The sequence below is a fragment of the Motacilla alba genome, chromosome 14 (assembly GCF_015832195.1).
Source record: "Motacilla alba alba isolate MOTALB_02 chromosome 14, Motacilla_alba_V1.0_pri, whole genome shotgun sequence".
NCBI classification, from domain to species: domain Eukaryota; kingdom Metazoa; phylum Chordata; class Aves; order Passeriformes; family Motacillidae; genus Motacilla; species Motacilla alba.
This window is the reverse complement of record NC_052029.1, coordinates 10,956,767-10,972,637: the sequence shown is the minus strand read 5'-3', so window position 1 is coordinate 10,972,637 and position 15,871 is coordinate 10,956,767. Positions and strand designations below refer to the sequence as shown.

Genomic DNA, 15,871 nt, shown 5'->3' with positions numbered 1-15,871 from the left:
ACACTTGCTCAGTAATTAAGTTATCACGGAAGTTGTACTGTATCGATGGTCAATTATAAGATAAACTGATAAAAGAGAGGATGTGGCTGTCTTCTGTATTAAACCTGATATGCCTGCAGCAGTCAGGTGAAGACTTGGGAATTGCATAATTTGGTGTTTTCTCCTCATGCTTGTTCCCACGCAGCATTTTCAGAGGAGGTGAGTGCTCACTGGGAGATCAATATCACTCTGCCAAAAGAAAATTTTTCTCTGATGAGTGTCCTTTGCACCACCTTACCCTGCAGTTGCTTGCCCAGTGGCTGTCCCTCCCTGCTGCCCTGATTTCCCATTTCTTATCGCACTGGTGGCTTCCCAAGCTCTGCAGAGGCTCCTGTGTGTCCTGTTCCTGCTGCGCTCAGTGGGCACAAGGGGCCAGGTGATCCCCTCTGAGATCCTCCCGGGAGGATGAATGGCTGTGTAATGTCTTTGTCACCTGAGAGCTGCTCCGTGGGGAATCGTAACATGTGATTAAAGAAACCAGTTAAAAACAGCTTAGGAAGCTGGATTAGGTACATGATCTCTTATTATGGCTCCTTTTAGCTGACAACCCGGTGAAAGAAGGGGGGTCTGGATTACACGGAGAAACATCAGACTTGACAGGAGTGTTTTCTGACTGTTCGGCTTAGTGGTGTCATGTACAATTTTAATCAGATTTAAATAGTGGCAAACATCACAGGCTTAATGGATTTCGGCTTTATTATTGGTGCTTTGCTTAGAAGCAATTTGGATTTTCTGCTGTGAGCCACCAATGCAAGTGTACTCATGATTAAGTGGGACTGGAAACCCGGGGATGGACCTTGCATTTAAATGCCACATGCCTGTGTGGGGGACAGACCTGTCTTCTTTCTGTCAGCCTCAGGATGTCAGTGTGAAGTTGAGCTCAGCCCCACGATCCTTCCACAGAGATGGTGCATCTGGCTCTGTTTTCCACACTGATCCCAGCGGCTGGGGAGCACCTTCCATTACAAAATCAAGATGACAATATCTTTCTCTAGTGATCTGGAGAATTGGTTTTCCATGCTTGGCTTCAGCCTTGGAGTTGTTCCTCACAGGATCTAAAACAATCTCTGTCCTCTGCTTTAGGTGTCATGGGTTGTTCTTGACCTTCCCATGGTGAGGCTTTGTCTGGTCTCTGCTGTGCCAGTTTGGGGTGATTTGTCTAGAGGAGAAAGTCCCTGAGGACACTGACACCTGCCTTTCTACAGAGATGTGGTCCTGCCTCCTCACTGAGTCTTTTGGGATGGTTTGTTTTTGGTTTATTTGTTGGTTTTTTTTGGTTTTTTTTACATTGTGGAAGAAGATGCTGTGGAAGAAATCAGTATTGAAGGTGGTTTTGTAAAACAGGGTTGACTTTGCTCAGAGGACTGGATCTGACTTCAGAGGCGAGTTACCATTTCAGGACCTGTTGGTCATTGAGGTCTGGTCAACTGCTTGGTGCTCTGGGTCCTGCATGAGCAGAAAAAGTAGGAAAAGGGGAACAGCAGCCATTGCAAGTTCTCCTTTTATCAGTAAAGAGAAGTGTGTGTTCCTAGTCTCTTGTGTTTTCTGTGCCACCTCACACCACCGACCTGAGGTTTCATCCACTTCAGCTCTGAGGTGAGCACTGGTGAAGGTGTTTTCCCTTAGAAGGCCAAGGAGATGTCTGTACAAAGTTATCTGAATCATCCACTAAATCCTGGCTCTCTGTCTGCTGTAGCCATTCAAGCACTAATTGCCTTTGATTAAGTCAATCGTTTGCCGAGTGAGTGGGTTAATTGGGTATTGTGGAAGCAATCAATCTCATCAGCTGCTCGGCATCCATAGCTGAAGTGACAATGCAGTGGGACAATAATTGTTTTATGAGCTCCTGGAAGGCAGCAGAGGCAGACTGGATGACAACATGAAACCCTTCTCTGCGAAATGGCCTTTAGGAAAGGTAATTTGGATGCTAAGTGCTCATTAGGAGAGGACTGATTGATTAGGAGCTGGGAAATGTTGTGCCTCTGAAACGTGTGAGCACAAGAAAATGGTGTGGGTGTCGGGGTGCTGCACTTGGGAGTTCTTGGGCTCTTTGGCCTGGCTGGAGAAGGTGTGAGGAGGATGTGGTGTCCTAAATGGGGAGAAAAATTTGTCTTCAGGGAGGTGAAGGGAGATCATTCCCTTCTCAGCCTGTGAGCTGGACATGCCAGCACCCACCCTGCATCAGGTGCACCAAGCACTGACCTGCAGGGTCCTGGGGGCTGGAGGATCACTGAACACATCCTGCTTGCTGAGGCTGTAATTTCCAAAGAACTGAACTGTGCGGGGGCAGTAGCAGGTCCTGCTGGCTCCTGACCTGGTCAGTGCAGGAGGACTGCCAGGGGAAGGATTTCCATCTCATCATCAGGTGCCTCCTGCCATGGGGATGCTGAGGCATCTCCAGCATGGCTGTATCTGCACTGCTCAGTGTGGGACCTGCAGGAAATGGATTATCCAGAGATGGCTGCAGAATTATTGCAGGGAACTTCTGAGCTCCTCCGCACAGATGCAAACAGGCAAAAAAAAGCAGTCTGCTGGTGCTGTGCAGGGGAGCAGGGTGCAAGCTCTGAGGGATTTGAAGACATGGACCCTGCTTGCATCTGGGGGATCTGGGCAAAGAGTGATGTTTTCATTCCGTGAGGAAACTTAATATTCCTTGGTTTATGACTTTTATTGGAATGCAAATTCTTGAAGTATGCAAGTTGAATTCAGTGAAATGTCTTGCTTTGACGGTGGCTGAGTGCTGCAGGAAGAAATGTTACAACCTAGAGCAGTCAAACCAAACCATTTACACTGGCATGGCTAAAAAAGAGGTGCACAGTTGTTCTTGCAACCCCATTCAAGTCCACTCTGTGAGGAAAATACAGAATATGCCACCTTCTCCATCCAACCCTGTCACTGTGGGCAGCAGGGTTCATTTCAGAGGAATGTCCTTCAGACTCCTTGTTTAAAAAGGAGGTTGTGACACGGGGCCAGAGGTGATGTGTGATGTCAGAGGTTCCACACTCAACTGCTCCAGATAGTTATGCAGCTCCTTAACCTCTCGGAAGAGGCGGGCACACCGTGTCCAGTGAGTGCCTAGCCCCTGTCCTGCCCTAATTAACACCTTACCGTGCTGATGGAGCAGAGTGCTCAGCTCTGACACTCGGAGGAGTGGCGATGCACACCCTGCCATTTCAGCAGCAGAGGGAGGGAGCTGGATTTGAATCTTCTCCAAAGCTCTGAATTGGGGTCAACGCTCTTTAACTGCTGAGAGGAAGGAAAAATGGCTTCTGTAGGAGGAGGTGCCCTGCTTGAGCTCCAAGAAAATGTGATTCTCTTAGAGTACATTTTTTTCTTTTATTCAGCTCCCCATGCTTTGTCTTGCAGCGAGACAAGAAGGCAAGAAACCACACAGTGGTGCGTTTGTGTGGTGTTGGATACACTCAGGTTTCTTCTAAAAGCCTGCGACCAGACCTGGTTTTACCACAGCCCTAGAAACATCATGGAAACAAACAGTACTGTTGCCTCTTTCCAGGTGAAACTGTGACATAAGGAGCCAAAGAAACTGAAGATCAGACATGGTTTTAATTCCCAGTTTTGAAGGCCTTGCTTAGGATGACAGAAAGAAAAGTCCATGCACGTTGGTTTTTGCGAGCCAGTGGATCTGACTGTCCTCCTTGCAGGAGGGATTTTTCTTCTCTGACAGCAAAGGGTAAAGCTGAACAAGTAATTTTGGGTCCTTCCTGTAATCCACATTCTCAGAGGCCAAACCCCCATCATTAACTGAGCTGTGTAACAGCTTTCTGAGGGGGGGAAGTAGCAATATCCCTCTTCTTTAAAATGGGGAACTTGAACCAAACGCTGGTAGAAGTCAGATGGAAAGATGGTGGCTACAACAGATGTCCTTTATACAAAATCCTCTCCCTTGCTTCCTCTGCAGCCCCTCAGGCAGGGCAAGGCTGGCTACCCTGGAGCACCAGTGGGTGCTGCCACTTTTATGTGCCTGAAGGAGCTGCAGCCACCAGCCCACCTGAGCTGGCACAAGGCCATGCACTACCTTCTTTTCAGTCAGCCAGCCTGGTGCCCCTGTTTTCCTTGCCCCAGAGTTTTAGCTGTGGGGATGAAGTGGCAGCTCCTCATTTTACCTTGGAAGCCACGGAATGGGTCAGAAATGCCCTTCTGGGCTGTGTGGCTGGATCAGGTGCCATTTGCTGGCTGACTTTGACACAACTGCTTGGTGGGGCTGTTGCAGGTGTCACAGGTTTGTGCCAGAGCAGCCTGCAGAACAAAGTGATTGATTTTGCTCCTTGGCGGGAGGCAGAAGTGATGCAGGAAATGTGACAGCAGCAGTGTTAGCAATGTTAGTGGTATTTCTTTATCAGTCTTGCCCAGGTAGTGCTCTCTGCACTCGTGGTTGGGTGCTGGTGATCCATGGCATGGTGGCAGGGGGTTGCAGCCCTCGTTCTGTGCCTCAGGAGAGGAACAAACGTGTTGGTGACAGGATGCTGTGTGCTCCAACACAAGCACTCAGCAGGTGTTGTAGGGCTTGGGGTCGTTCAGCTTCCATCTAAGCAGAGCAGCCCTCACAGAATGGTTTGGGTTGGGTGGAGCCTTAAAGATCATCCCATTTCACCCTGCCATGGGCAGGGACACCTTCCACTACCCCAGGTTGTTCCAAGCCCCATCCAACCTGGCCTCAGACCCTTCCAGGGAAGCAGCCACAGGTCTGAGAGTGACCAGGTGCCTCTGAATACAAAGCTGTTGCTGAGATAGTGCAGCACATGAGACCAGGAAGAGGGGGTTTGTTTCCTGTCTCCAATGCCCTCCAGTGTGAGATCTGTTCCCTGTTGTGCCTCCTGCAGTTTTTTTCTCGGCACCTTCTCTGGCTGCTTTCACAAGCCTTTGGATCAGGGCTGTGAGGACACGTCTTGCTGACACACAGTTTGCCTGGGGAACCTCTGTGGGTTCACATTGGGTTCAGGGGCTGTTCATGGTGGTTTGCACTGATGGGTGTTGACAGGGGTTCGGGTTTGGGCAGAGCAGAGGAGCAGCTCCTGAGGATGCAGCCCTGAAGGGAAGAAAAAAGAAAAAGAAAAGAAACGAGCAAAAATCTGTACGAAAGTACACTGAAATCAGCAGCTGGCTTTGTCAGAGCAGCCAGGAGCTCTTTTGCTGAAGTGATTGGCCTGGGAAAAGCCAACATGTGAACCACAGAATGGGATAACTCTTGCTTTTGTTGGGTTTTTGTAATTCTTCCTTGAAGTGAATTTGGATCCTGTGTTTTGACACAACAAGTTGGAAAAAGAACATCAAAATGATGAAATGTCCCATGTAAGAGGGCAGGGAGAACTGGCTTTCCAGGCTGACTTTGATCCTGGCTCACAGCCTTGTCCTGGGCAGCTCAGCAAACCTCTCTGGGCTTCCCTCTCTTCTTATCCAGCCATGATGGTGCCCACTGCCAGGGCCAGCAATGATTGGAGATCAATTTTGGGGGCACACAGAGTAATTTTGTTCTCCATCCCTTAAATGCTAAAAAGTCTGTGTTGTGGAGGGGAGCAAGTGCAACCAGGAATGCCTGCAGCTTCCTTCACCAATCCTGTGTTTGGAATGGGTGAATGAATGGATGAGACCCACAGGCAGGACCTGCTCCAAGGTGGGGCCACCACGAACTGAGCTGTGTGTGCCCAGTGTGCTCTGCTGAGCCACACAAAGCCCAGGTGGGGATTCCTGAAGGAAAAGATGGGTTTTCCCCCTGCATCATCCCATTTTTGTGTTTGTGTTTTTGTCCTGTTGTTTGATGTCCTTTCCTCTATGCTCCAGCCCCCTGTGAGACGTCAGAGTTCCTCAAATGCCCTCTCTGTTCTTCAGTGGAATGAACAGCAATAGCTTTGAAGAGCTCTCCTGCTGCTCCAACTGGCTTGGCATTAAAACCCAGCACCTTTCAGGAACAGAAGCCACTTGTCCTTGGCTCCCAAACCTCACACTCTGAGGAAAAGCTGCTCCACGTGCTGCCATTCAGGGAGCAGTCAGCTGCCAGCCATCAGAGCCCTGGCAGCATCTCTGCCCCACGAGAGGCAAACCTGCCACCTCAGAGATGTATCAGCTGGGCACAGCCTCCTGCCTGCCTGTCTCCTGCACAGAGACACCATTCCTGGGCAGCTCCATGGGGTACAGCCTGCCGCAGGGCACGCAGGTTTGCTGATGGAGCCTGGCAGGAGCAGCACCTGCCCCTGCAGCAGTCAGAGCTGTGGCTCCCCAGCAGTTCTGCCCTGCTGGGGGTACAAGCACAGCAGCCTGGGCTGTTCCTGCTCTGCTCTTGGATGCAGCTGCCCTTGGCTGGGCTTTGGTTGCTTCCTTGGCTGCTTCCCCTTGCTCAGACTTGGGGTAATCCTGCTTCCTGTGTGTTCTTCTCTTTCTGACACTGTCAGTGCCCTCCGAAGGGGCTTTTTGCTAGGAAGGTTCCTAGCCAGCCCATAGTGGGATAGGGTTGAACTGATGGACTGAATGAGCTGGGTCTGCTCCTGCCTTTGGGGAAGATTCTCCCAAGCTGGATGGGGGAACCAGAGAAAAAAATTTATCCTTGTCAATCCCAGGTTTATGCAGGGTGGGTCCCTGGATACTGGGCTGCTGCACGCAGGCAGTGATGCTCTGGTGGGCTGGAGCACTCCTGCACTGGGGGGATGGAGAGGGCTCAGAGGTGAAGGGATCAGATGCCCAGTGGTGTCACCCCCCAGTGCTGGCTGTGGCTGTGGCTAAGTGAGGGTTTGGACCATCCCATCTGCATCTCCGGGTGGTGACAGGGTGGGTTTGTGGCAATGCAGGCAGCGGGGGCTGCTGGGTCCCACGGGGACAGAGGGGCACCCTCTGCCTGTGCTGGCCCACCCCAGGACTGAGCTGTGGTAATGCACAGGGGCCCTGCAGGCAGCCACCCTTGGGTGTCAGGGTGGAGATGTCTGAAGCACAAGCTGTTGGCAGAGAATGAGAGCAGAGTGAGAAGGGCAGGGCTGAAGGAGAAGGCCTGTTTCCTTCATGTCCTCAGCAGAGCAGCCACACACTTGGTTTGCTGGGTTCTGAAGTCTGAGTTCTTTTCTTTATCCCAGCTCTCTTTTTAAGTACAGCACTTTATCCTCAGTCACTCCTTTCTGCTGCAGGGTACCGAGAAGGATTTCTGTGGAAGAGAGGACGCGACAATGGGCAGTTCTTGAGCCGGAAATTCGTGTTATCAGAGAGGGAAGGTGCTCTGAAGTACTTCAACAAAAACGATGTGAGTACCTGGGGTTGCTGTGTGCAGATGAGATTGCAGCTGTGAGAACATCCTGGAGCATGTAATTCCCAGGGAGCCAGTTTATTCCTACAATTTCCATAAGCACTGAGTCCCCAGTTGCTCCAGGACGAGAGCACCAGGCTCAGCTCACCCTCGCTTCAGTGGGGTTTGCTCTTGCTCCTCCACCACCATGGAGAGATGCCCCCCAGGCCTGTTCACACGTTCCTGCTCTGTTGCCCTTTAAAGTCTGTCGGGCTTTTCTCAAACCACCAGCAAAGGAGCTTTTCTCAGCTCTGGCTCTGCATCATCCAACTAATATGGGTGTCATATTGATGACTACCTTGTGATGAAGGTGATATTGATGACTACCTTGTGATGAAGGTGTCACCACCTTGCAGTGGTCACTGGGGTTTGAATCCTCCTGTGCATGGCATGGCATGCAATCCAGAGGGGAAGCTCCCTGGTTTTCTGTTCCAGTGTCAAGCAGGGTGGAAGTACTTGTCTTTTTCCCCAGAGCATGTTTCATTATTGTGAGAAATTGAGCTATTACCATGAAAATTACATTTGTGATAAATGGATGGACACTCCACTGTTCAGCACCATGTGCCAGAGAAAGCCAAGGTGTTTTTTCTGGCCTTTGAGTCTCCCCTGACCATCACAGCTGAGAGCAGCCCGGGCTGACCCACCCGCCAGCTCTCCCAAGCAGTTGGTGCAGTTGTGGTGTTGTGATGATCCAGAGGATGGGAACATGCGTCTTCACTTTTCCATGCCTTTGACAGCACCATCTTCCCCTTCAGCTTGGTTTGCTATGGTGCAGTTGCATCTCATGGAGAAGAGAGAGCCAGTCCTTGCTGAGGGAGAAGTGAAAGTCCCAGCAGTTCCATTCAGTCACTCTTGGCTGCTCTGACAACTTAAAGCTGCTTTGCCTCGTTGCTGACCACAGCTGTGGTGGGAATGGTGCTGTCTAGACATCCTCTCTGCCGGGATTTCCCCACCATGGCCACCCACCAGGGCTGTGTGTCCACAGGAAGTGCCCAGGTTCCAGAGCAGCCCTGACACCTCTGCACGGTGCTGGACCAGGCACCAGCCCACAGCCTCCTGCTGGCCCCTGGCCCTGCTCTGAACCTGCTCTCACCGAGGGGCTGATCTGTGTTTGTTGGGATGCTTCTTTCACAGCTGCTCTTTCACTTCTCAGTGCAGTCCTGGAGGGGTGCCCAACTTCTAGAGACACTTTGTAGGGAGATGAACAGAGCTACGGTGCTGCCACTGAGGGTTCAGGTGGGGCTGCTGCCTGGGGGAGCCTGACCCAGGCTCCCTCTTGGGCTAGCCCACCCTGGAGGCGGCTGTAAGGATTATATTTGTGCTGTGAGGATTATATTTGTCCCATTGAGGAGAAAGTTGCCAGTTCAGAAGGGAAGGGGAGGAGCAGAGTCAGCAGCCAGTGGCTCAGGTGAGAGGATGGGACAGGTGGGACATGGACATGGTGCTTCCCAGCCGAGCACCCAGGTGTGTTGTTGACAAAGGGGATAATCCTCCACCTTTTGGGACAAGGATGAACTATCCATGGGTATTGGAGAGTCACAAAGCACCCTGGCCTGTTAGTTAGCTGTCTCTTTTAGTGTCCCTGCTGAATTTTGCAGGACAGAGCATTTTTCCAGGCTGGCAGGAAGCGCTCATTGGCACGCGAGCAGAGTCTCGGATATGTCATCACCAGGTAGTTCTGTGGGCTGGCATTCAGGTGCTTTTAGCTAATGGCCTCAAATAGGCCTTTTTTCTGACCAAGTGAACGGTTTTTTTGGTTAGGAGGCCACTTCTCAGGTGTTTGCTCACTCAGCTGTGTTTTCCAGGCAAAAGAACCCAAAGCAATTATGAAGATCGAGCACCTAAACGCGACTTTCCAGCCTGCAAAAATTGGGAACCCTCACGGGCTGCAGATCACTTACTTGAAGGACAATAGCACAAGGAACATCTTTGTCTATCACGAAGATGGCAAGGTGAGGCCCTGGAGGTAATGAGAAGGTTTGGGTTGTGTTCCTGGGGGCTGGTGCTGCCCAGAGCCAGCCTGTGGCACGCCAGGCTCCAACCAAGCTGGGATCACTTGGAGGGTGGAAGGGCTGCAAGATTCACAGCCAGATTTGGGAGTGTTTGTCGTGTTCTTCCAAGCACAGAGGGTGGCAAACTGTGTTCTAATTAACAGATGCAAATGGAAGGAATTAGAAATTTCTTGCAACTTGGAGTAGAGGATTTTTCAAGGCAGGCTCCTCGGCACCCAGAGAAGGAGACAGGGTGGATGGAGCATTGGAAGATGAGGGGACTCAGTCCAAAGACTTGCAAAAGGGGAGCAAACTGGAATGTAGGGAAACTGTTGTGGTTCTGCCTGTCTCATACTTCATAAAATGCAGATACTCGTGTTTGTGTTGAAATAAATCCCCTTGTTCAGATGTCTCTGAAGGGAGGTGTGAAGGAGAGGGCCCATGGGTCTGAGGTGATCCTTTGTGGGTCCCAGGGAGCTGCTCCCAAACTTCCCCTCCATGCCAAGTGCTTGTCAGCAGGTGCTTCTTTAGCCCAGTGTCGCTGGAGCTGCGCTCAGGTGCCTCCCTGCTGCAATCTAAACCAGACTAACAAGCAGCAGCTCTTCAGTGGCAAAGTTGCATCCCACTGTTGTGTCAGGGTCTGTGGTTTGCTGGGCTTTGGTGGTTTGCACAGCCAGGCAGTGAGGACTGCAGTCAGGGCTGTGGGGTTGGGGTTTTGCTGCTGAGGTTTCTGCTGGGGGCTGGTGGAAGGAGCTGTCACTGCTCCCACGCAGGGCAGGGTGTGCTTTGATGAAATCTGATCATGACCCAGCTCAATACCTTCCAGCTTCCCTGAATTTGGTCTGTCTCCTTGCCTGCACAAGGGCTGCAAGAAGATGAACTCCCTGGAGTGAGCCCCTGCCCTTTGGGACTGGAGGCTGCCCTGGGACTCACCTGTGGTCTCCTGCTGCCCTTTGCTCCCTCCTGTGCTCCCCCAGCAGCCCCCGTGTGTCCTCCTGGACTCCAGAGGTGCTGCCTCTCCCTGATCTGAGGTGGTGGAGCCTCATTTAGGCTCCTTCTTACATTTCATAGAATCACAGAATGGTTTGGGAGGGAAGGGACCTTAAAGCTCATCTCATTCCCCCCCTGACCTGGATAGAGGCACCTTCCTCTGTCCCAGGTTGCTCCAAGCCCCATCCAACCTGGCCTTGGACACTTCCAGGGCTGGGGCAGCCACAGCTGCTCTGGGCACCCTGTGCCAGGGCCTCAGCACCCTCACAGGGAAGAATTTGGTCAAACCTCATTTGTGTCAATGGATTATCAATATTCCAGAAAGCAATTTACTGCTGGAAGTCAGTGAGGGTTTCAGCTCCTGCTTTTCTGCAGGGTGAAACCCTACCTCACATCATGATCCCAGAGAAGACCCACAGGTAAATAAAGAAATAAATATGTGTATTACCACCCAATTGGTGGCTGTAGGAGATACCAAAATTTTAACATCACGGCTTATTGTTCATTAGCTCCAGCCTGGTTTGGTCATCATGAACTTCAGGAGTGAATTCTCACTGATCCTCTTTGTGGTGCTGTCTGGGGTGTCCTTAGCTGCTTAGGGTAGGAAAGCAAGTGATAAGTGAGTAAAACCTCAGACAAGTAGGTCAGAGTTTTCCAAAACATTGTTTGTCTATGTCCTAGTATGTTTTGGGATTTTTTTTTTCTCTCAACTTGGGGTAGCTTAACAAACCAAAGCAAAGATTTTTAATTTTTGGGAATGGCTATTTGCCACATTTTTGAGATACCCCCAATTCAACTCCTTAAAACTGAGTTTCTAAAATTTCATGTGAGCCTTTCCTCCTAACCCAGATCATTTCTAAAGCATAAAAAGGTTTAACTCTTGGAGGAGGCCAGCTTCTCCTTTGAGATGATCTTTCCTACACTACAGCGACCTCACCTGAAAGGGTTTGGCAGTGTTTATTTTGGGATTAAGTCTGGCTCGTAGAACATGTCCCTGATCTGATGTGTGAAGCTTCACATGCATTAATGACAGCAAGACAGCTCAGCATCCCTCTCCCTGTGCTCAGCATCCTGGGCAGGGAGCTCCTTATTCCCTTCCAGCATGCCTTTCCTGGTCCCACAGTGTCAGACCACGAGGCAGTGTTTGAGTGCTCCCTGTGTGGGACACTTAATGTGGCATTCCTCAGCAAAACCCTCAGAGAGGTGCAGCACAGACTGGTGGGTCTTACCAGAGATAAATGAACACATGAGTTTCAAAATAAATAAATTATAAAACGATTATTTTGTAGGAGGAAAAAAAATGGAGAGAGATTTTTTTTTTTTTTTGCCAAGGAAAGGGAGAAGTGGCAGAGCTTCTTAAGAGATGTTAAGCTATTCTTTTATCAAAGCATTGTTGTATCAAAACATTGGAGTATGTTGCTGGAGTTTGGGTGAGATGCAGGTGCTGCTCAGGTGTCCTGCTGGAGGGGACAGGGGTGGGTGGGCAGGTTGCACCAGCCCAGCTGTGTTTATAGGGTCAGCTCAATATTTCAAATGCTCTTTTGAGGCTGGTTTTGCCAATTCAGAGGTGTTTAAATCCTCCCTTGTGCAGAAAGCCCCTCAGTGCTGACTGGAAGCTGCAGAGCTCTGTACACATCAGGAACAGCAGCTGAATGTTCCACATCCTTCACCTTTTTGCTGTATTCTGTGTTTTTTTAGGATTGCTGCTACGTTGTGCTCTGTCACTGGAGCCGGAGTGACAGGAGAGACAAAACCCAGCAGGATCAGGTTATTTTGTGTGCAGGCTGCACTCCTCACTCTGCTTTTCTCCCTCATTACTAGGAAATAGTGGATTGGTTCAACGCCATCCGGGCAGCACGCTTCCATTACTTACAAGTGGCATTCCCTGGAGCCAGTGACTCTGATGTGAGTGTTCCTGCAGCATCGGTTGGGTGGGGTTTCTTCCCCCCCTCTCGCTCATTTTTAGCTGCTGTTAACAAGCTGGAAGGCTTGGGGAGTGCTCCATCCTTCGGAGTGTGGTGCAGTTGCTGGGCTGAAGGGGTTGTGGAGGGATGCTGAGCCCAGCCCTGGAGGCCCTGCTCACACAGGGGCTGTGGGAGCAGCTCCAGCACTGCCACGGCTGCAGGAGCCCTGAGCACCTGGCTCAAAGGCTCTTGCTGAATAGCAAAAGCCAAAACAAAGGCTGGAAGGCAGCAAAGGTGAGGGCAGAAGGATCTCAGTGCCCTGAGTTCTCTGCCGGTCAGTGCAGCCTGGGTTATAAATGCCTGTTTTCCGGGGGCTGGAGCTGCTAATTGTGTTACCCTGGGCTAATGCAATTCCAGAGGCTGCTCTGATGTGTGGTGTGTGCTGCTCTTGGGGTGTGACATCACTGTGGTGGTGCTTGTTGATTATTCCTTGCTCCTCCTTGCCTGTAGATTTTGAAATCTAATTGCATTTCCTGCCTTCTAGCAATTATCTGGCAGGGGTCCAGTGGTGGTTCTGCAGGGTGGCTCTGTCTGCACCCCGAGGGGTGTGGGAAACTCTCCTGGAGGCTGCTGGCTGTGCTGGGGAGCTGCTCCGAGGAGTTTCATGCTGTAGCCTCCTCTTCTGAGTGCTGTGGAGGAGCAGGACTGGAGCTCTCGGGCAGAGCTGTGGGGTGGGCTCAGGCTGGGGGCCAGCTCAGGGTGGGTTTTCCTTCCAGTGACCCCCAGGCCCCTCCATCTGACCCTGCTCTTTTCTGTCCTCTTTGGTTGCTCCAGCTGGTGCCAAAGCTTTCTAGAAACTACCTGAAGGAAGGATACATGGAGAAAACAGGGCCAAAGGTAGGATCTGATGAATTTTTCAGTCCCTCCAACTCAAGTCTTGTTCTGTATGGCCCCGAGAAGGGGTTGCTGGTGGGACAAACCAACCCTTGCCACAGAGACAAAGCCATAACTCTGTGAATGTGTTTAATGCACTTTCCTCACCTGGGAGCAAACATTAAAAAAATCCAAATTTACATCACAAACCCAATGCCTCTTCTTGGTACAGCTGGCCCAGACCCTGGCTGTGGTGGCTCTGATGGCCCAGAAGCCATCTGTTCCCAACTCCCCCAGCCCATCAGGCTGCTCCAAGTGCTTTGACGCCTGAGTCATGGGTGGTGCAGAGAAGCTGTGCTGTTCCAGTGTATGATCTGGCATTTTTTGACTCCTCAGCAAACAGAGGGATTCAAGAAGCGATGGTTCACCATGGATGACCGACGGCTCATGTATTTCAAAGATCCCCTGGTAAGATGAAGGTGCCTGGGCTGCCTGGGGGGAATTACCTGCAATCCTACTACTACTAATAATAGGAGTAATAGCAGTAATAATTACAGTAATGGTCTGCAGCAAAATGCAGGCTGGTGGGAGAGCCAAGAGGGCACAATGCTGTCACTGCTTGGTGGCTCTGCCTTGTGTCCAGTGGGCAGTAACCCTATAAATACCAAAAGCACTTTAAAAGCCCTGTCCACCAGATATTCTGCATCTGGATCATGGCTCCCTGGTGTTGGTGCTGTGTTGCGGGTACCCCTGGGTGAGGAGCAGGGCTGTGGGTGCTGCTGTTGGGGTTTGGCTGATGGGCTTGTGGCTGCTGCAGGACAAGCTGTCCTGGCTGCCCGGGGTGCAGCTCCCTGCACCCTCACCCCTGCCTGACTGCTCTGCTGTCTCCTAGGATGCCTTTGCTAGAGGGGAGGTTTTTATTGGGAGCAAGGAGAACAGCTACAAGGTGCTGGAAGGGCTCCCACCATCCACGCAGGGGAACCACTGGCAGCACGGGATCACCATCGTCACCCCGGATCGGAAATTCCTCTTCGCCTGCGAGACAGAGGACGACCAGCTGGAGTGGATCAACACCTTCCAGAAGGTTATAAGCCGGCCAATGCTGCCTCAGGAATATGCAGGTGTGTTCCCTGGGGAGGGCTGGATGTCAGCCCTGGCCCTGCTGTGTGCTCTGGGCTGGAGGATGGGATGGCTGGAGGGGACTGGGGATCAGGACATGGCTCGCTCCTGCTCTGTGTGAGGCAGCTCTTCACTGCCCAGGGGGATGCAAAGGCTGTTTGAGCAGGGAGGGCTCACCCTGGGAGGAGGAGGAGGATGGTGTCCTTCCCTCTTCACTGCCTCTGGTGTGGTGTCCATGCTGCTGTATGGTTATAGGGGTAACTGAAGCTCAGGAGCATCAGCAAGGACCACTGTCGGGGTGGGCTTGTGCCAGGCTGTCACCCCCTGCCAGTGCTTGCCTTGCTCTAACTTTATTTTCTCTGTTTTTTCCTTTCAGTGGAAGCCCATTTCAAACATAAACCTTAGCTGGGACTGGCTGGGCAGACCTGAGGATTGAGCTTCTGTTTACAACACGACGTGGTTTTATTTGAAATGTTAAAAATAATTCATAATAACAGTAATAATAATAACAATAATAATACTTCCCTTTCCCCTCATCGTTCACGTGATCATGTCGGAAGGGCGGCAGTGGAACGTCGGAGAAGATCCTGATCCAACTTGAAATTCAGCTCTGTGGCTGCTCTGTGGGATGGGACAGGTGGTCCTGCCACCCCATCACCCCACACCCGCTGCGAGGGGCGCCCCACCCAGCTTCCCCAGGATGGCAGAGACTGTTGGTGGCACATCCCAGGGGCAGCTGGGACTCTTTCCCATGCTCAGGCCCCTGGGTGCTGGAGCTGAGCATCCCCACACTTCCAGATGGCTACCAGCCCTTTCCAGAGGGGGCTGCAAGTCCCCAAGGGGGTGACATCCCTGTGGTAGGGGAAGCAGCCTGGAAACACACGAAAGGTGCTGTGCAAAGCAGCTGAGCCTGCCATGCTGCCAGGGTGAACGATAAGTGAATTATCCCCCTGGGCACTGGAGGTGATGCTGTACCCAGAGAGGCCAAATAGGATTTAGAAATAGAGGAAATGGGCATCATCAGCCTCGTTAAGTTAATGAAGGGCAGGGAGGAGGGGGCTGCAAGGGAGACACCAGCCCATGGGGTGATGCTGGGGGAGCAGAGCTTTGGGGTCAGGCCTGTGTTTGGCTCCCTGGGTCATCCCTGGTCCATGGTCTGAGGGGCTTTGCCCCATTTGGGGAGCCTGGTAGGGAGCTGGGGGCTTGAGCCTTGTCTGCAGTTTTGCTGATGGGTACCCTCAAAGCCTGTCACAGCTCACTCCCAGCAGGCACATCCCTTCTCCAGACTTGATGGTTGCACTTTTTCCCCCAATAATTCGATTTTTTTTGGTTGATTTTTCTTCTCCTTCCCCAAAAAAAAAAAAAAAAAAAGCAAAAAAAAAGCTGCTTGAAGTGACGTTTCAGCGCGGTGTTGAGCACTGTAATTCCTGCAGTTAGGGCGGGCGGGCTGGGACCTGCACAGCAGGTGCTGGATTTTTACCCAAAAATGAGATTTCCAGCGTGCCCTGAAGGCCCAGCCCCAGCCACGGACCTGTCCGACGCGTTTTTAGGGTGGTTGTGTATCTGAGAGCATCTCATCGGCTGTGTGCATTCGTTCTGTCACTGGTAAGACAACTGTGGTACTAAATGTCATTGGAACCAATAAATTATTATTATGTCAGAGCCGTGGC

At 51.4% G+C, this 15,871-nt stretch overlaps 1 protein-coding gene across 1 annotated transcript in view; it reads left to right on the top strand.

The window, feature by feature from the left end:
- The window catches only part of ADAP1 (ArfGAP with dual PH domains 1), a 51,306-nt gene extending 35,443 nt beyond the window's left edge, over positions 1-15,863 (top strand). The window contains exons 5-11 of the mRNA XM_038151194.1: positions 7,170-7,282; positions 9,130-9,276; positions 12,127-12,210; positions 13,044-13,106; positions 13,479-13,550; positions 13,975-14,203; positions 14,578-15,863. Of these exons, the coding sequence (XP_038007122.1) occupies positions 7,170-7,282; positions 9,130-9,276; positions 12,127-12,210; positions 13,044-13,106; positions 13,479-13,550; positions 13,975-14,203; positions 14,578-14,606 (737 nt within the window). The 3' untranslated portion in view covers positions 14,607-15,863. The remainder of the gene's footprint in view (positions 1-7,169; positions 7,283-9,129; positions 9,277-12,126; positions 12,211-13,043; positions 13,107-13,478; positions 13,551-13,974; positions 14,204-14,577) is intronic.
- Positions 15,864-15,871: the final 8 nt, after the last annotated feature.